Source organism: Cladophialophora bantiana (genome assembly GCF_000835475.1).
Source record: "Cladophialophora bantiana CBS 173.52 unplaced genomic scaffold supercont1.2, whole genome shotgun sequence".
In the NCBI taxonomy this organism is placed as follows: Eukaryota; Fungi; Ascomycota; class Eurotiomycetes; order Chaetothyriales; family Herpotrichiellaceae; genus Cladophialophora; species Cladophialophora bantiana.
This window is the reverse complement of record NW_015971576.1, coordinates 2364426-2375628: the sequence shown is the minus strand read 5'-3', so window position 1 is coordinate 2375628 and position 11203 is coordinate 2364426. Positions and strand designations below refer to the sequence as shown.

General features: G+C 51.4%; 5 protein-coding genes across 5 annotated transcripts; 2 read left to right on the top strand and 3 right to left on the bottom strand.

Annotated features, from left to right (window-relative positions):
- Positions 1–1147: 1147 nt before the first annotated feature.
- Z519_01874 (uncharacterized protein) lies at positions 1148–2999 on the bottom strand (the record flags this gene model as incomplete). Its single annotated transcript, XM_016759631.1, has 10 exons — positions 1148–1329; positions 1406–1669; positions 1764–1825; positions 1878–1964; positions 2006–2240; positions 2293–2465; positions 2519–2709; positions 2759–2838; positions 2884–2926; positions 2979–2999. 10 exons carry the CDS (start codon positions 2997–2999, stop codon positions 1148–1150), a joined length of 1338 nt encoding a protein of 445 aa, XP_016624959.1.
- Positions 3000–3627: 628 nt separating this feature from the next.
- Positions 3628–5455, top strand: Z519_01873 (uncharacterized protein; the record flags this gene model as incomplete). Its single annotated transcript, XM_016759630.1, has 2 exons — positions 3628–3652; positions 3711–5455. 2 exons carry the CDS (start codon positions 3628–3630, stop codon positions 5453–5455), a joined length of 1770 nt encoding a protein of 589 aa, XP_016624958.1.
- Positions 5456–6136: 681 nt separating this feature from the next.
- Positions 6137–7120, top strand: Z519_01872 (uncharacterized protein; the record flags this gene model as incomplete). The annotated part of the gene is made up of 1 exon (XM_016759629.1): positions 6137–7120. The coding sequence occupies one exon, from the start codon at positions 6137–6139 to the stop codon at positions 7118–7120; it is 984 nt and encodes a 327-aa protein (XP_016624957.1).
- A 113-nt stretch (positions 7121–7233) lies between these two features.
- On the bottom strand, positions 7234–9017 carry Z519_01871 (uncharacterized protein; the record flags this gene model as incomplete). The annotated part of the gene is made up of 4 exons (XM_016759628.1): positions 7234–7326; positions 7419–7873; positions 7953–8654; positions 8729–9017. The coding sequence occupies 4 exons, from the start codon at positions 9015–9017 to the stop codon at positions 7234–7236; spliced, it is 1539 nt and encodes a 512-aa protein (XP_016624956.1).
- A 606-nt stretch (positions 9018–9623) lies between these two features.
- Positions 9624–10631, bottom strand: Z519_01870 (uncharacterized protein; the record flags this gene model as incomplete). The annotated part of the gene is made up of 3 exons (XM_016759627.1): positions 9624–10387; positions 10450–10494; positions 10556–10631. 3 exons carry the CDS (start codon positions 10629–10631, stop codon positions 9624–9626), a joined length of 885 nt encoding a protein of 294 aa, XP_016624955.1.
- Between the last annotated feature and the right edge of the window lie 572 nt (positions 10632–11203).

The following is an 11203-nucleotide window of genomic DNA, read 5'->3' as shown; positions in this document are numbered from 1 at the left end:
GACGCCTCTGGAAATCTCTCTGGACCAGTTTCCTTATGTCTTCTTCTCACGTAACGGTTCCCTTGGCCGCACCGCTCCGGTCGTTTTCTCTTGGTTGGGAAGATACATTGGCTGCCAACCCGTAGACACAATGTACAACTGGGCCGTCTCATGTCACCTGAAAGGGTCGCGATGCGTCAGAGTTGAGAAGAGAGGAAATGACAGAGCGCCCAAGAACGCAGTTTGACGAGGTGTAATTACTAGGCATCGCCAAAAAAAGGGAACCCACATTTAGTCTTCTTTCTATACAAACAAAGGCATTAGCTGTTGGAAGAGTCCTTATTCGGCTACTCCCAGCTCACCTTTTGCACTCCTCACAAGCCCGATGAGGCCATAGAGGGTATGGGGAATGAATTTGGGGGGTTGACTCTTCGAAAGTATGCTGTGCAATCAGAATATCACTCGTCGGGCCAGCATAGAATCCCTGCATGTCGAAAAAAATATTCCAGAATCAATTTTGAAGTTGAGTGTGGTAGTGTAGAGTAGTGAAAAGCGTGGGGGGAGAGCGGAATCTCGCATCGACAATCTCAAGAACCTCCTCATCTTGTTCAGAAGATGCCGAAGAAGGTGAGGACGCCAAATGAAGTGGTCGCTTACAGGGGAAAGTGCGGAGAAGGACATATCCCATTTGCTAAAAGGTGCTGCTATACGCATGTCCAAGCAGGAATGAAGTTCGCCTGAATCAGCCTAAGCATCGACAGCAAGCGGGGGCTGACCTTAAAGGGGCCTGGCGCCGACCCGGGCATGGCTTGTGCAACGAGCTAATTAGAACCTCCCTCCCGCCGCTCGAGATCCACCAGAGATGCCGATCTTCCCGCACCATGGGAAGCACTCAAATGAGGAGAACAGCAGGGAGGTGCAATAAGCGTGAGAAAACAAAAAATCGCAGAATTACTTGCACTGTTGCAGAGTTGGTGCGAAGTAATTCTGAAATCACGAGTTTCGTCGCGGAAACAATAGATGTACCCGGTATCAAAGGTCTATCACGTGACGAGGCTGCAAAGCCCGTTTCATCGTGGAGAAAAAGGGCGGGATGCTCGGTGGTCCAAAGGATTTAGGACAGATTGCGTGCAGGATGTACCATAGAGCAGTATATCCGATGCCCTTTCTATTTCTCTTGTTCCGAGAGCCACACTTCAAATGCTCGGTTAGTATCTGCCACGGAGTCGAAGCCCAACATCTTTCTTTGGTAATTCATATCGGCCCAACCCCACCTGGACGGCTTTTGCCAGTCCACTTCGCTCAGCTCTCTGTCTCGGGCTTCTTGTTCCGGCCCATCATGCATGTGATCTGCACAAAGTTCAACATCACGCTGTACACAAGAGTTTTGGGGAACCAAAACGCTACAAGATTCACGAGCACTTACACATATATCGGTTGGCCACGGCTCCTTTGACATTAACCGTTGTTCGCTTCTTCCGGAGCGACTCAAATAGTCGAAGAACAGAGTTTATGCACGCTCGTTTCTCTTGACCTGGGATTCTGTCGCTGGCTTGTAGTCGGCCTAGTAGAAGCCCCAGCACCAGGCCGTCCTCTGCGGCCATTGCAGCTCCCTGCGCCTGATAGGGAAGGGTTGGATGGGATGCATCCCCAATGAGCACAATATTGTCCTTGACCCAAGTGCGGAGCTCTGAATTGTTGTCAGTCTCGACCGTTATGACAGAGTAAACGAATGTTTGCGATAAACTGGCTGCAAAATTCCGAGACTGTTGCGGGATACATACCTTCATGATGACACAACTTCCACTTCAAGACACTGTTATGACATGATATGATTTTGGCAAGACTAAGTAAATGTCAGTAAAGCCCAGGGTGAGCCAGTGAAGGGCACCACCAACACAGGATCCCAGCCTTGATATGTCATTCGCATCTCACCAATGTCACCAGCTTCTGTTCTGGACCCCGGAGGCAGATTATCAGGGCGACTGTTACCGTCAGCAGATAATCTGTGTAGGATGGTTCCCACACTAACATGAGAACTAGATTGAAGGCAGTGCCATTTTTTACTGGATAGAAGACGCTGTGCCGGTCTGGTCCCATCCAGTTGTACGTGCAGCGTGAGTTGATGAGTTCTTCGATCTGTGGATCCTGAAACGCTTCTAGTTGCGCTCTAGAAAAAGTTCCGCGGTATGCAAGGTCCCCGGTGGGCTCTGGAGGAGAGGAATGCCCTAGAACTATGTCTCGGATCGCGGACCAGAGACCTTAGAGGGTGATTGTCAACATCCCAAACAGGATTTGAGGCGTTTCGCATACCATCTGCCCCGATTATTACATCTGCATGGACAATTTCACCCGTTTGGAGGACCACGTGTGGATTTTCCATGGAGGCTTTAATATCAACCGCTTCCGCGTTGAGTCGAAGTTTGGCCCCTAGTCGAACAGCCTCATCCAGGAGTACGCCATGATAGTCCGCCCGATGGATCACACTACAGATATTTCAGTAACATCATCTCAACCATGGATATTCGGTCCAACTTACAACCACGGACCATTGAAATCTCTGACCATCTTCTCCCCACCTATCCTGCTACAGAGGATCTTGCCATCTTTATAGCGCTTGAGGTGGTTTGCATTTATTTGAACGGCTCCAGCGTCCCGAAGCTTTTGCTCGAGTCCAAAATGTTGAACGACACGTGCTGCATTTGGCGGAATCTGAATGCCGGCACCTATCTGAATGACACTATCAGAAGTGTAGATAGAGAGCCCTGGACGCGCGTACCGGGGATATTTCTGGAGCTTTCTCCAAAATTGTCACTTCGCATCCTCCCCGTAGACACGATACTGCGGCGGCAAGGCCCCCTGGGACTCATGAGATAGGCACAAAGGTCAGGACGATGGTCTTACCAATGCCCGCTCCGACCACCACAACGTTGAATGGCTGCTGAGTCTGCCAGAACAGTCAGCTTATCCTAGGATTATAGCCCAGAGAGATGACACACTGCGTTCTGTTTTCTGTTCATTGTTTCGCAATTGCGCTCACAATATAGAGAGATAATGGCATGCACGAATATAGAGGACTGAGTTTTAATTTCTGCTCCGAAAAGCAGTGATGGATGGCAATGATATACGATTCTCAAAGGCCCACTTAGGGAAGAGGGCTGTAAGACCCGTGCTTATTTCTGGCGTTGAATTGTCCGTAATTACGTGCTCTCCACCCTGAAGGGCTTGTGGATGGTGTGTTTAGTCACCATAGTCATCAGCAGCTGGAAGTTGGTGTTTTGATGTGGGGAACGGCCATTAGCTCAACCTCGGAACGCCGTGACCAACATCCGACTCCCTGCCGTCCTGTCTGATATCTTCCGCATGCCATCACATCATGTGGATTGTAAAAGGTTTCACCGCGGTAGCCACAGCCTGTCAGCACGAGCTAAACATGATGAGAGCTTATTATATTCGGGACAGTTTCCATCATCGGGACTCGTGTTTGATTTCTGCGCCTCTCTGATTCGCCCTTCAATAGTGAGTTGTTGATGGATACCTTTGGGCTTTGTGATATTTACCACACCCTCATGCGCGGCACACTGGATACTGCCCATATTCCGGCCAGTCTGAATATAGGTCTCTGATAGGGAAACAATATCTGCCATGATGGCCACTGACGGAATTTGCCATAGTGAGCTTGGTTCTGAGACAAGATATGGATCTATTCAAGTGCTGACGCCTGCTTCAAGATATTTCGACTCCGGTTCTCATCATAGGCGCCGGTCCTGCCGGCGCCACGACCGCCCTGTTGCTCGGTCGCTATGGAATCCGGTCGGTCGTGATATCTCGCCATCGAGGCACAGCCAACACCCCAAGGGCGCATATTTTCAACCAGCGTGCAATGGAGGTGCTTCGCGATGCTGGAGTTGAAGACATCGCGAAGACAGTCGCGTCGACCAAGGAGCAAATCGCGCATGTGGCATGGTTACACACCCTCAATGGCGAGGAGTATGGCCGAGTCCACGCTTGGGGAACCAAACCAGATCGCATTGGAGAGTACCTTGTTGCAAGTCCATGTGAGATGTCTGACCTCCCGCAAAGCGTGCTTGAGCCCATCCTCGTTGAAGAAGCCACAAAGCTGGGAGTAGAGTTTCGATTCTCTACTGAGTTCCTTTCACAGATCCAACTTCCAGATGGACGGGTTGTAACATCAGTCCGCAATCGGATCACCTCCGAAACTTACAACATCACTGCTCAATATCTAGTTGGTGCTGACGGGGCAAGGAGTTCTGTCATCTCCAGTCTCGGAATACCCATTGATGGAAAGCAGCTGAGTAATGCATTTGGCGTCCACATCAAAGCAGATCTGAGCAAATATTTCACCCATCGTCCAGGATCTATGGCATGGATACTGGATCCGGACGCACCGGACTGGTCGTCTCATGGGTCCATTAGGATGGTAAGGCCGTGGAATGAATTCCTTGTTTCGATGCACAATGCGAAACAAGATGTCCACTACGAGCCTTGTGCAGAAGATGTTATTCGGCGATTGCACCAGATGATCGGCGACAGCTCGATCCGAATCGAGCTTTTGAGCTTTTCACGATGGACTATCAATGATCAAGTGGCCCGGACATGGCAGAAAGGTAACGTATTCTGCATCGGCGATGCTGTTCATCGGCATCCTCCAATCAATGGGCTCGGGTCAAACACTTGCATCAGCGATGCTTTCAATATTGCTTGGAAACTGGCGTACGTCCTGAGAGGTATAGCGGATCCTTCTATCCTTGAAAGCCTTACCCTCGAACGAAAGCCGGTTGGTGATGGGATTGTGAGGAGAGCTAATGATGGAATGCTGATTCACAGAAAGTTGTGGCAATTGATGGGCTCAACCAAGGAAGAGCGGGCAGTTGTGTCCGGGGCACTGCAAGCCGCAAGCGTCGAAGGCACGCGCCTGAGAAAGGAACTGCGCAGTATAATTGAGGAAACCGACGACGAATTCAATGCCTTGGGAATTCAGATGAATCAGATCTATTCGATGTCTCCGCTTCGCTTAGTCGAGGATAACGACAGTCCGCCCAATCTTCACGGAGTGAACTTGCTGAAGCAACAAGTAATCTCAACCTTTCCCGGCTTTCATCTACCGCACGCGTGGGTGGTGAAAGATGGCCAATCCGAGCGGGTATCTACACTAGACCTGGCTGGACACGGCCAGTTTGTTCTCTTCACAGGCGTTGGCGGTAAAGGCTGGTTACAGGCAGCACAGGACATCTCGCGGGAAGACGGGGTCCCTGTAAAAGGCTACGGAATAGGCAGAGGACTCGAATACTTTGATGCTTATTGGGATTGGGAGAAAGTCAGGGGCGTCGAAGAAGACGGAGCTATACTGGTGAGGCCGGACCATTTTGTCTGCTGGAGATGCAAACGTCTTGTCTCAGACCCCGCATCAAGGCTGAGAAAGGTGATGCATGTGCTTCTTTGTCCTCCGCAGTAGATCCCCATTTCAAACGACTTACGACCTCAAGTTAAATAGCGCACTGAGAGAAGCCAAATGAGTATATTCATCTTTGAAATCTGTTTGTAAACCTGGAGCGTCCCATCCTCGTGCCGGAAATTATTCCATCACAGCCCGCGCCATGTACGAGTTCCACGGTATCCGATCTCCTCTCCATCAAGCTCCAATGAAAGTGGGGAACCACCCCCGGGCCAGTGAGAATCTCAAGGACAGAGTGTAATAAGGACGGCGTTCGTCCAAAAAGGGGCGAATGCCGCGGCACCCCGTGGGGTAGTTAGACAAACCGCGCGGTCGCTGGAGTTTTGGCCATCCGCCGGATGTGCCGTGGATGTTCCGGGTCTTGGTAAGGAGTGAAGCCTGTACTGTAGTGTGCAGATCGCGGTATTGCTTCCGTCTGAGTGAGATGCCCTCCCCCATTGTGCGGGCTGTGCGTCTATCAACGTCTTCGATCTTCTTTGACAAGGCTGACAAATTTCCAGACTGAGGTTCTGTGTTGAAAGCGTTTGTATGTGAAGCATATCTACCAGCAACAACCGCTGTCAAAACCCTTCTGGAAGAACAGAGAGAACCGAACCGATTTTGGCACAATAGTATCGACAATTCATCCAGCAGGTACAACAGCAACAACATCAACAACAACAGCAACAACGAAGATATACGATGGCCATCGCCCTGGACGATGAGCGCGTCCGGCTCATCAAGACGGCCTTCGTGACTTATTACCACCAAGATGTGCACAAAGCCTCTAAGTTCCTGCTGGACTTTGGGTTCGAAGTGGCCGAGCAGCGAGACGACGAGGTCATATTCTTCAAGGGGTACGGACCAGACCCGTACTGTTATGTCGCGCGGCGCGCAGAGGACGGCGTAGCCAGGTTCGGCGGCGCGGCATACCTGGTTGAGTCGGAGGCGGAGCTCGAGAAGGCGAGTAAAATTCCCGGGGCATCGGCGATCAGCAAACTAGACGCGCCTGGAGGAGGAAGCATCATAACGTTGACCGACCCCATCGGGCATCTGGTGCACTTGGTGCACGGGATCCGCGAGAAGTCCAGCGAGACCGCGGCGGAGAAGAACCTGCAGAAGCTGGTGGTCAACTACGGCGACGAGAAGCGCAGAGTGGGCAAGTTCCAGCGCTTCCAGATGGGCCCGGCGCCTGTGCACAAATGGGGCCATTACGGCGTGAGCTATCCGCCGGGCAAGTACCAGGACATGGTTGACTGGTACACGGGCCACTTGTCCCTGGCATTTAGCGATAAAGTGACTATCGGGGGCAAGGAGGCCGTGTCTTTCTTCCACATCGACCGCGGCCTCGAGTATACTGACCACCACTCCTTCTACATCAAGCCGACGCGGGGCGGCGGCGAGAAGCCCGACGTCGCGCACAGTGCCTTTGAAGTTCACGACTACGACGTCCAACAACTTGCGCACAACTACCTCGAGTCCAAGGGCTACAAGTTGTCGTGGGGTGTCGGCAGGCATGTGCTCGGCAGTCAAATCTTTGATTACTGGTATGATGAATCTGGGTTCGAGCTAGAGCATTACGCGGATGGAGACTTGGTGAATTGCGAGACCGAGGTGACTGTGCAGGAGAATGGGCCGCACACAATGTATGTTTGGGGACCGCCTAGACCAGCGGCACGAGGATAAGGACAGAACACATTCTCACAATCAATCCTGCCCGGTGGCGGGCTGTCGTTTCATTCCTGCCGAACAAGGCAACAAGATGGACCATAATTCATGTACCACATTGCTCACTTGAATCAGGCAGTCTCAATGTAAACCTCCAGACCTTTCTGATGGACGAAGAACGTGTTCCAGATAGTCAATTTCTTCTCGGGATCCACGAGTCGGAACTAACGGCCCAATGTTTCGGTCAGCAAGCTCACCAAGCCCAAGGCAAATTATAGACGAGCGGATGGGCAGAGGAAGACAGACAACAACCCACCTTGAAGCGCTTCAAAAGAAGCGGCACCAACTTGTGCACTTCCAGCAAACTGATGTTCTTCCCGATGCAGGTCCTCTTGCCGCTCCCAAAGGCCATGAAACATCTCTCCATCTCACCCTTTTCCTCCTCGTCGGCCTCCAGCCAGCGCTCAGGACGATACTCGTCTACTGAGTACCGACGGCCGTAGACCCGCTTGTCCCTGTGGATGACAGCTGGATTGCACCCGACAATGGTGCCTTCGGGGAAGAAGTGGCCGCAGAGAGTGACTCCGCCTTCGGGGACTATTCGCTCCAGAATGAGGCCGACCGGCGTGTGGAGACGTAGTGCTTCTTTGATAACGGCACCTAGATATGGCAGACTACTTGTCTCCCGCCATTGCGGAAGGGGCGACAAGTAGACCGAATCGAGTTCAGTCATCAGCCTCACCATCGCAGAGGGATTGAGGAGCAGAAAATCTGTTTGCAGGTCCGGACATCAGCATTCGTTGCCATATTGTTCCCACGGTTGCCGAAACAGGGAAAAAAAAAAACCTACGAAAGATTGCTCGTAGAGTGATTGCACTCGTGTCTGATCCTGCGTTGATGTTGCTGAGTGACCAGCCCAGCAATTGTGATTGCGGGATCGAACCATGGTATTTGTCAAAGGCCGAGATGAACTTGGCCGTGAAGTCGGTCCGGTCCTTGAAGTCAAGCGGGGACTTCCCTCCGTCTACACCAAGTCGTACCCGATCTGCCTCGTCAATCCGAGGCGTCAAGAACTTCAAGACAAACCTTGACACTCCCAGCTTGTCCTTTGAGAAGGCTGATCCCCACAACCGGTTTTTCGCCAGCAGGGAATCTAGCCAGGGCATTTGCCCAACGATCGCTGTGTAAGCTCCAGACTTGTTCAGTGTCTTGATGATATTGCCGACGTCGCAGGATTGTTCAAGGAAGCCGAATCTGTTGCTGAATGTCATTTCGCCGATGACATCGAATGCGTACCACTGGAGCCATTCACCAAAGTCGCAAAGCTTTCCAGTATCGGCAAACTGGGTTGCCAATTGTTCAACTAATGTTCTCGAAGTGCTGTCCACAAACGGCTCATAATCCAGCAAGCTCGTCATGGCGTATGCATGAGCAATCGGTCGCTTTGCTGTCTTGTGTTGGTCCTCGTCGGTGATCATGAAGAGTGAGGCGACTGGTCTGCCATTGACCACAGGCTGGGCTACTCGGTAATACCCTGACTGTTGAGCCCTTTCTGTCACTCCCTAGGTTCAAAAATAAATGTGATTCTTCAGGGCTGCCACACCTTCTGGAAAAGCCTTGATATACCGTAGATCTGCCTGATCTCCCTCGAATCTCCCACACTGACACAGTTTGGCCCTACCCGCACAAGGTCACCATACTTATCATGCAGGGCTTGAGAAACCAGCTCGAATCTGCCATTGTATACGGCCAGCAAACGCCAGAGATCAGTGAAGGAGGCAACAAACGGCCCAGGGATACACCTCAAGCCGGACCTGAATCTTTGCTGTATGACGAACACACCGGCAGCGCAGAGCAAGATCAGGCCGGCCACTGGTAGCCAAGCCCACCATATAGCTAGGGCTAGACCAGCCATGTTGGGAGTGATTCGCGATAGATTCAGTCTCGGCTTCTCGACAAAAATATGCTACTGTATCGCGCACGCGATAGAGAGAGCCGAGTCATTTCCTAGCAAGACCTGCAAAAGAGAAGGGGGGAACTTGCCCGCTGCGTCAGCCATATGAGGATAATGCTTTAATTTCAAAGTCGGAAATATTCTCTCTCCGCATGGGCTCTTACCTAAACAATGTGGTGTGGGGAGAATCCAAGCAATAGAGACGGTGTTCCGGAGCCGATGGGTAGTGTGAGACGGCGATGGCCTTGCCCGTGTAAATGCCGGGATTATTTTTCGAGATTACAGAGAATCCCACGCTGTACGAACCCAGTTCTGATTAGTTAATGAATGATGTTTGTCGGCATACCCAGTACGGCCAGTCGCAGAAGATGAACCGAAACTCCCGACTGTCGATTGCCTACCTATCTGGGCCAAGCTGGGTTCACCTCACTGTGGAGGAAGTGTGGCATTATAGCACTGACATTTCCCTCGCTGTGGTAGCAGCCACATCTGACGACCAGCGGCATCGAACAACACACATCACATGGGAATGGCTAAAACTACATACCCCTTTTCATAACCCCTCCCTCATCCACCTCCAACTTCGTTCATAACTCCTCCATCCAGTTTCAACACCTCTCCATTAACATATCCGCATTTCGTGAGGAAAATAACCCCCATGGCCATCTCCTCGTCGCTCCCCGCACGCCCGGCAGGTACCTCATGCCCCTTGTCCTTGACCTTTTCAGCCGGCATGTGAGCTTTATTGCGCTCATCAGATTGTTTCATCGTCATCTCCGACGGGAAATACCCGGGGGCAATGCTATTCACGCGGACACCGGTTTTTGCAAATTCCTTCGACATCATCCGCGACAGATGCGCTGTGGCTGCTTTTGCCGCATTGTATGCAAAATGTGCTTGAGCATGGCGCATGAGGCCGGACATGCTGGAGATGACGATAACACTTGCATCAAGATTTCGAGGTGCACATTGGAGAAGAGGCAAAAAGGATACTACGGAAAAAAACACACTGATGACGTTGGTGTTGTACGTCGCTTTCCATTCCTCAACTTGTTCTTTCCACAGATTGTCCTTCATCTGCTTGGCATCGCTGGTGTCTGGATACCCCTTGGGGCCGGAAACGCCTGCAGCGGCGACGACAAGGGAGAGATATTTCTCCTTGGATTCCAGCTCGACAGTTAACTTCTCCAGGGACTCCTTGGATGTCACGTCGCAAGGCCCAATAGGAATGATTTCGCCATTGAGAAGTGTGTTGGATGACTGTGGGCTGTGCGTGCGAGCGGCATTCTCGAGGACATCCTTTCTCCGTCCGGTAATGTACACTTTGGCACCTATGGCGAATTTCGGTCAGACGAGCTGGAACACGTTATGATTCTTCATTCTAGCGGCCTACCGTTTGCTGCTAGAGCTTGGGTGGCCATCAATCCAATCCCAGTTCCTGATCAAATTGGTCAGATTCAACTTTACAACTTCCTAATCTCAACGCTGGCACTTCTTACCTCCACCCGTGACAAGGCAGACATGGCCTTGAAGGGAGAAGAGGTTGGAGATATGCAATTGTTCAGTCGACGCCATCGAAGAGACTCTCAAGTAAGAATGTGGGTGTCAAGTGGGAAAATATTTTGAAATGTCGCTGAGCAGCTGAAATCCTCTGTAGAAAAAGGGTTGAAGTTGGCCTGCCTGGCTCACAAGAGAACATGGCGAGTTGGATGGCTAAGAGGCCACCTCGTCACCGTGTCCGATATCAATGACGAGCTGTGACGTCACTCGACCCTTGCCAGTCCCCCAGCCAATCACAGCCGTTCTGTGGTGCTTCCCCCTTTTGCCCCTATTGCCCCCCATCGCACTTTCAGCCTCGCGAAAAGAGAGTCGGCCCAGGGGTATTGCGCAGCTGCAACTGTAGCTCGTAAAGTGATTTATTGGCGTCTACACAATCTTCGTAACGTGAGCGAGTCGAGTGGCTCGTGAATTTGTTGAACATGTCGGAAATACTGTTGGCGAGCAGCTATATCTGATCTTTTGATAGTATATTGATCGGAGCTGCCGCTGGAAAACCACTGCCAAAGCCCTCATGCTGAGGCATTCAATGGGTACAAATGGATCAAAGATCCGCTCGAAGACTCCAATGCAATGGTTGAACTGATCCA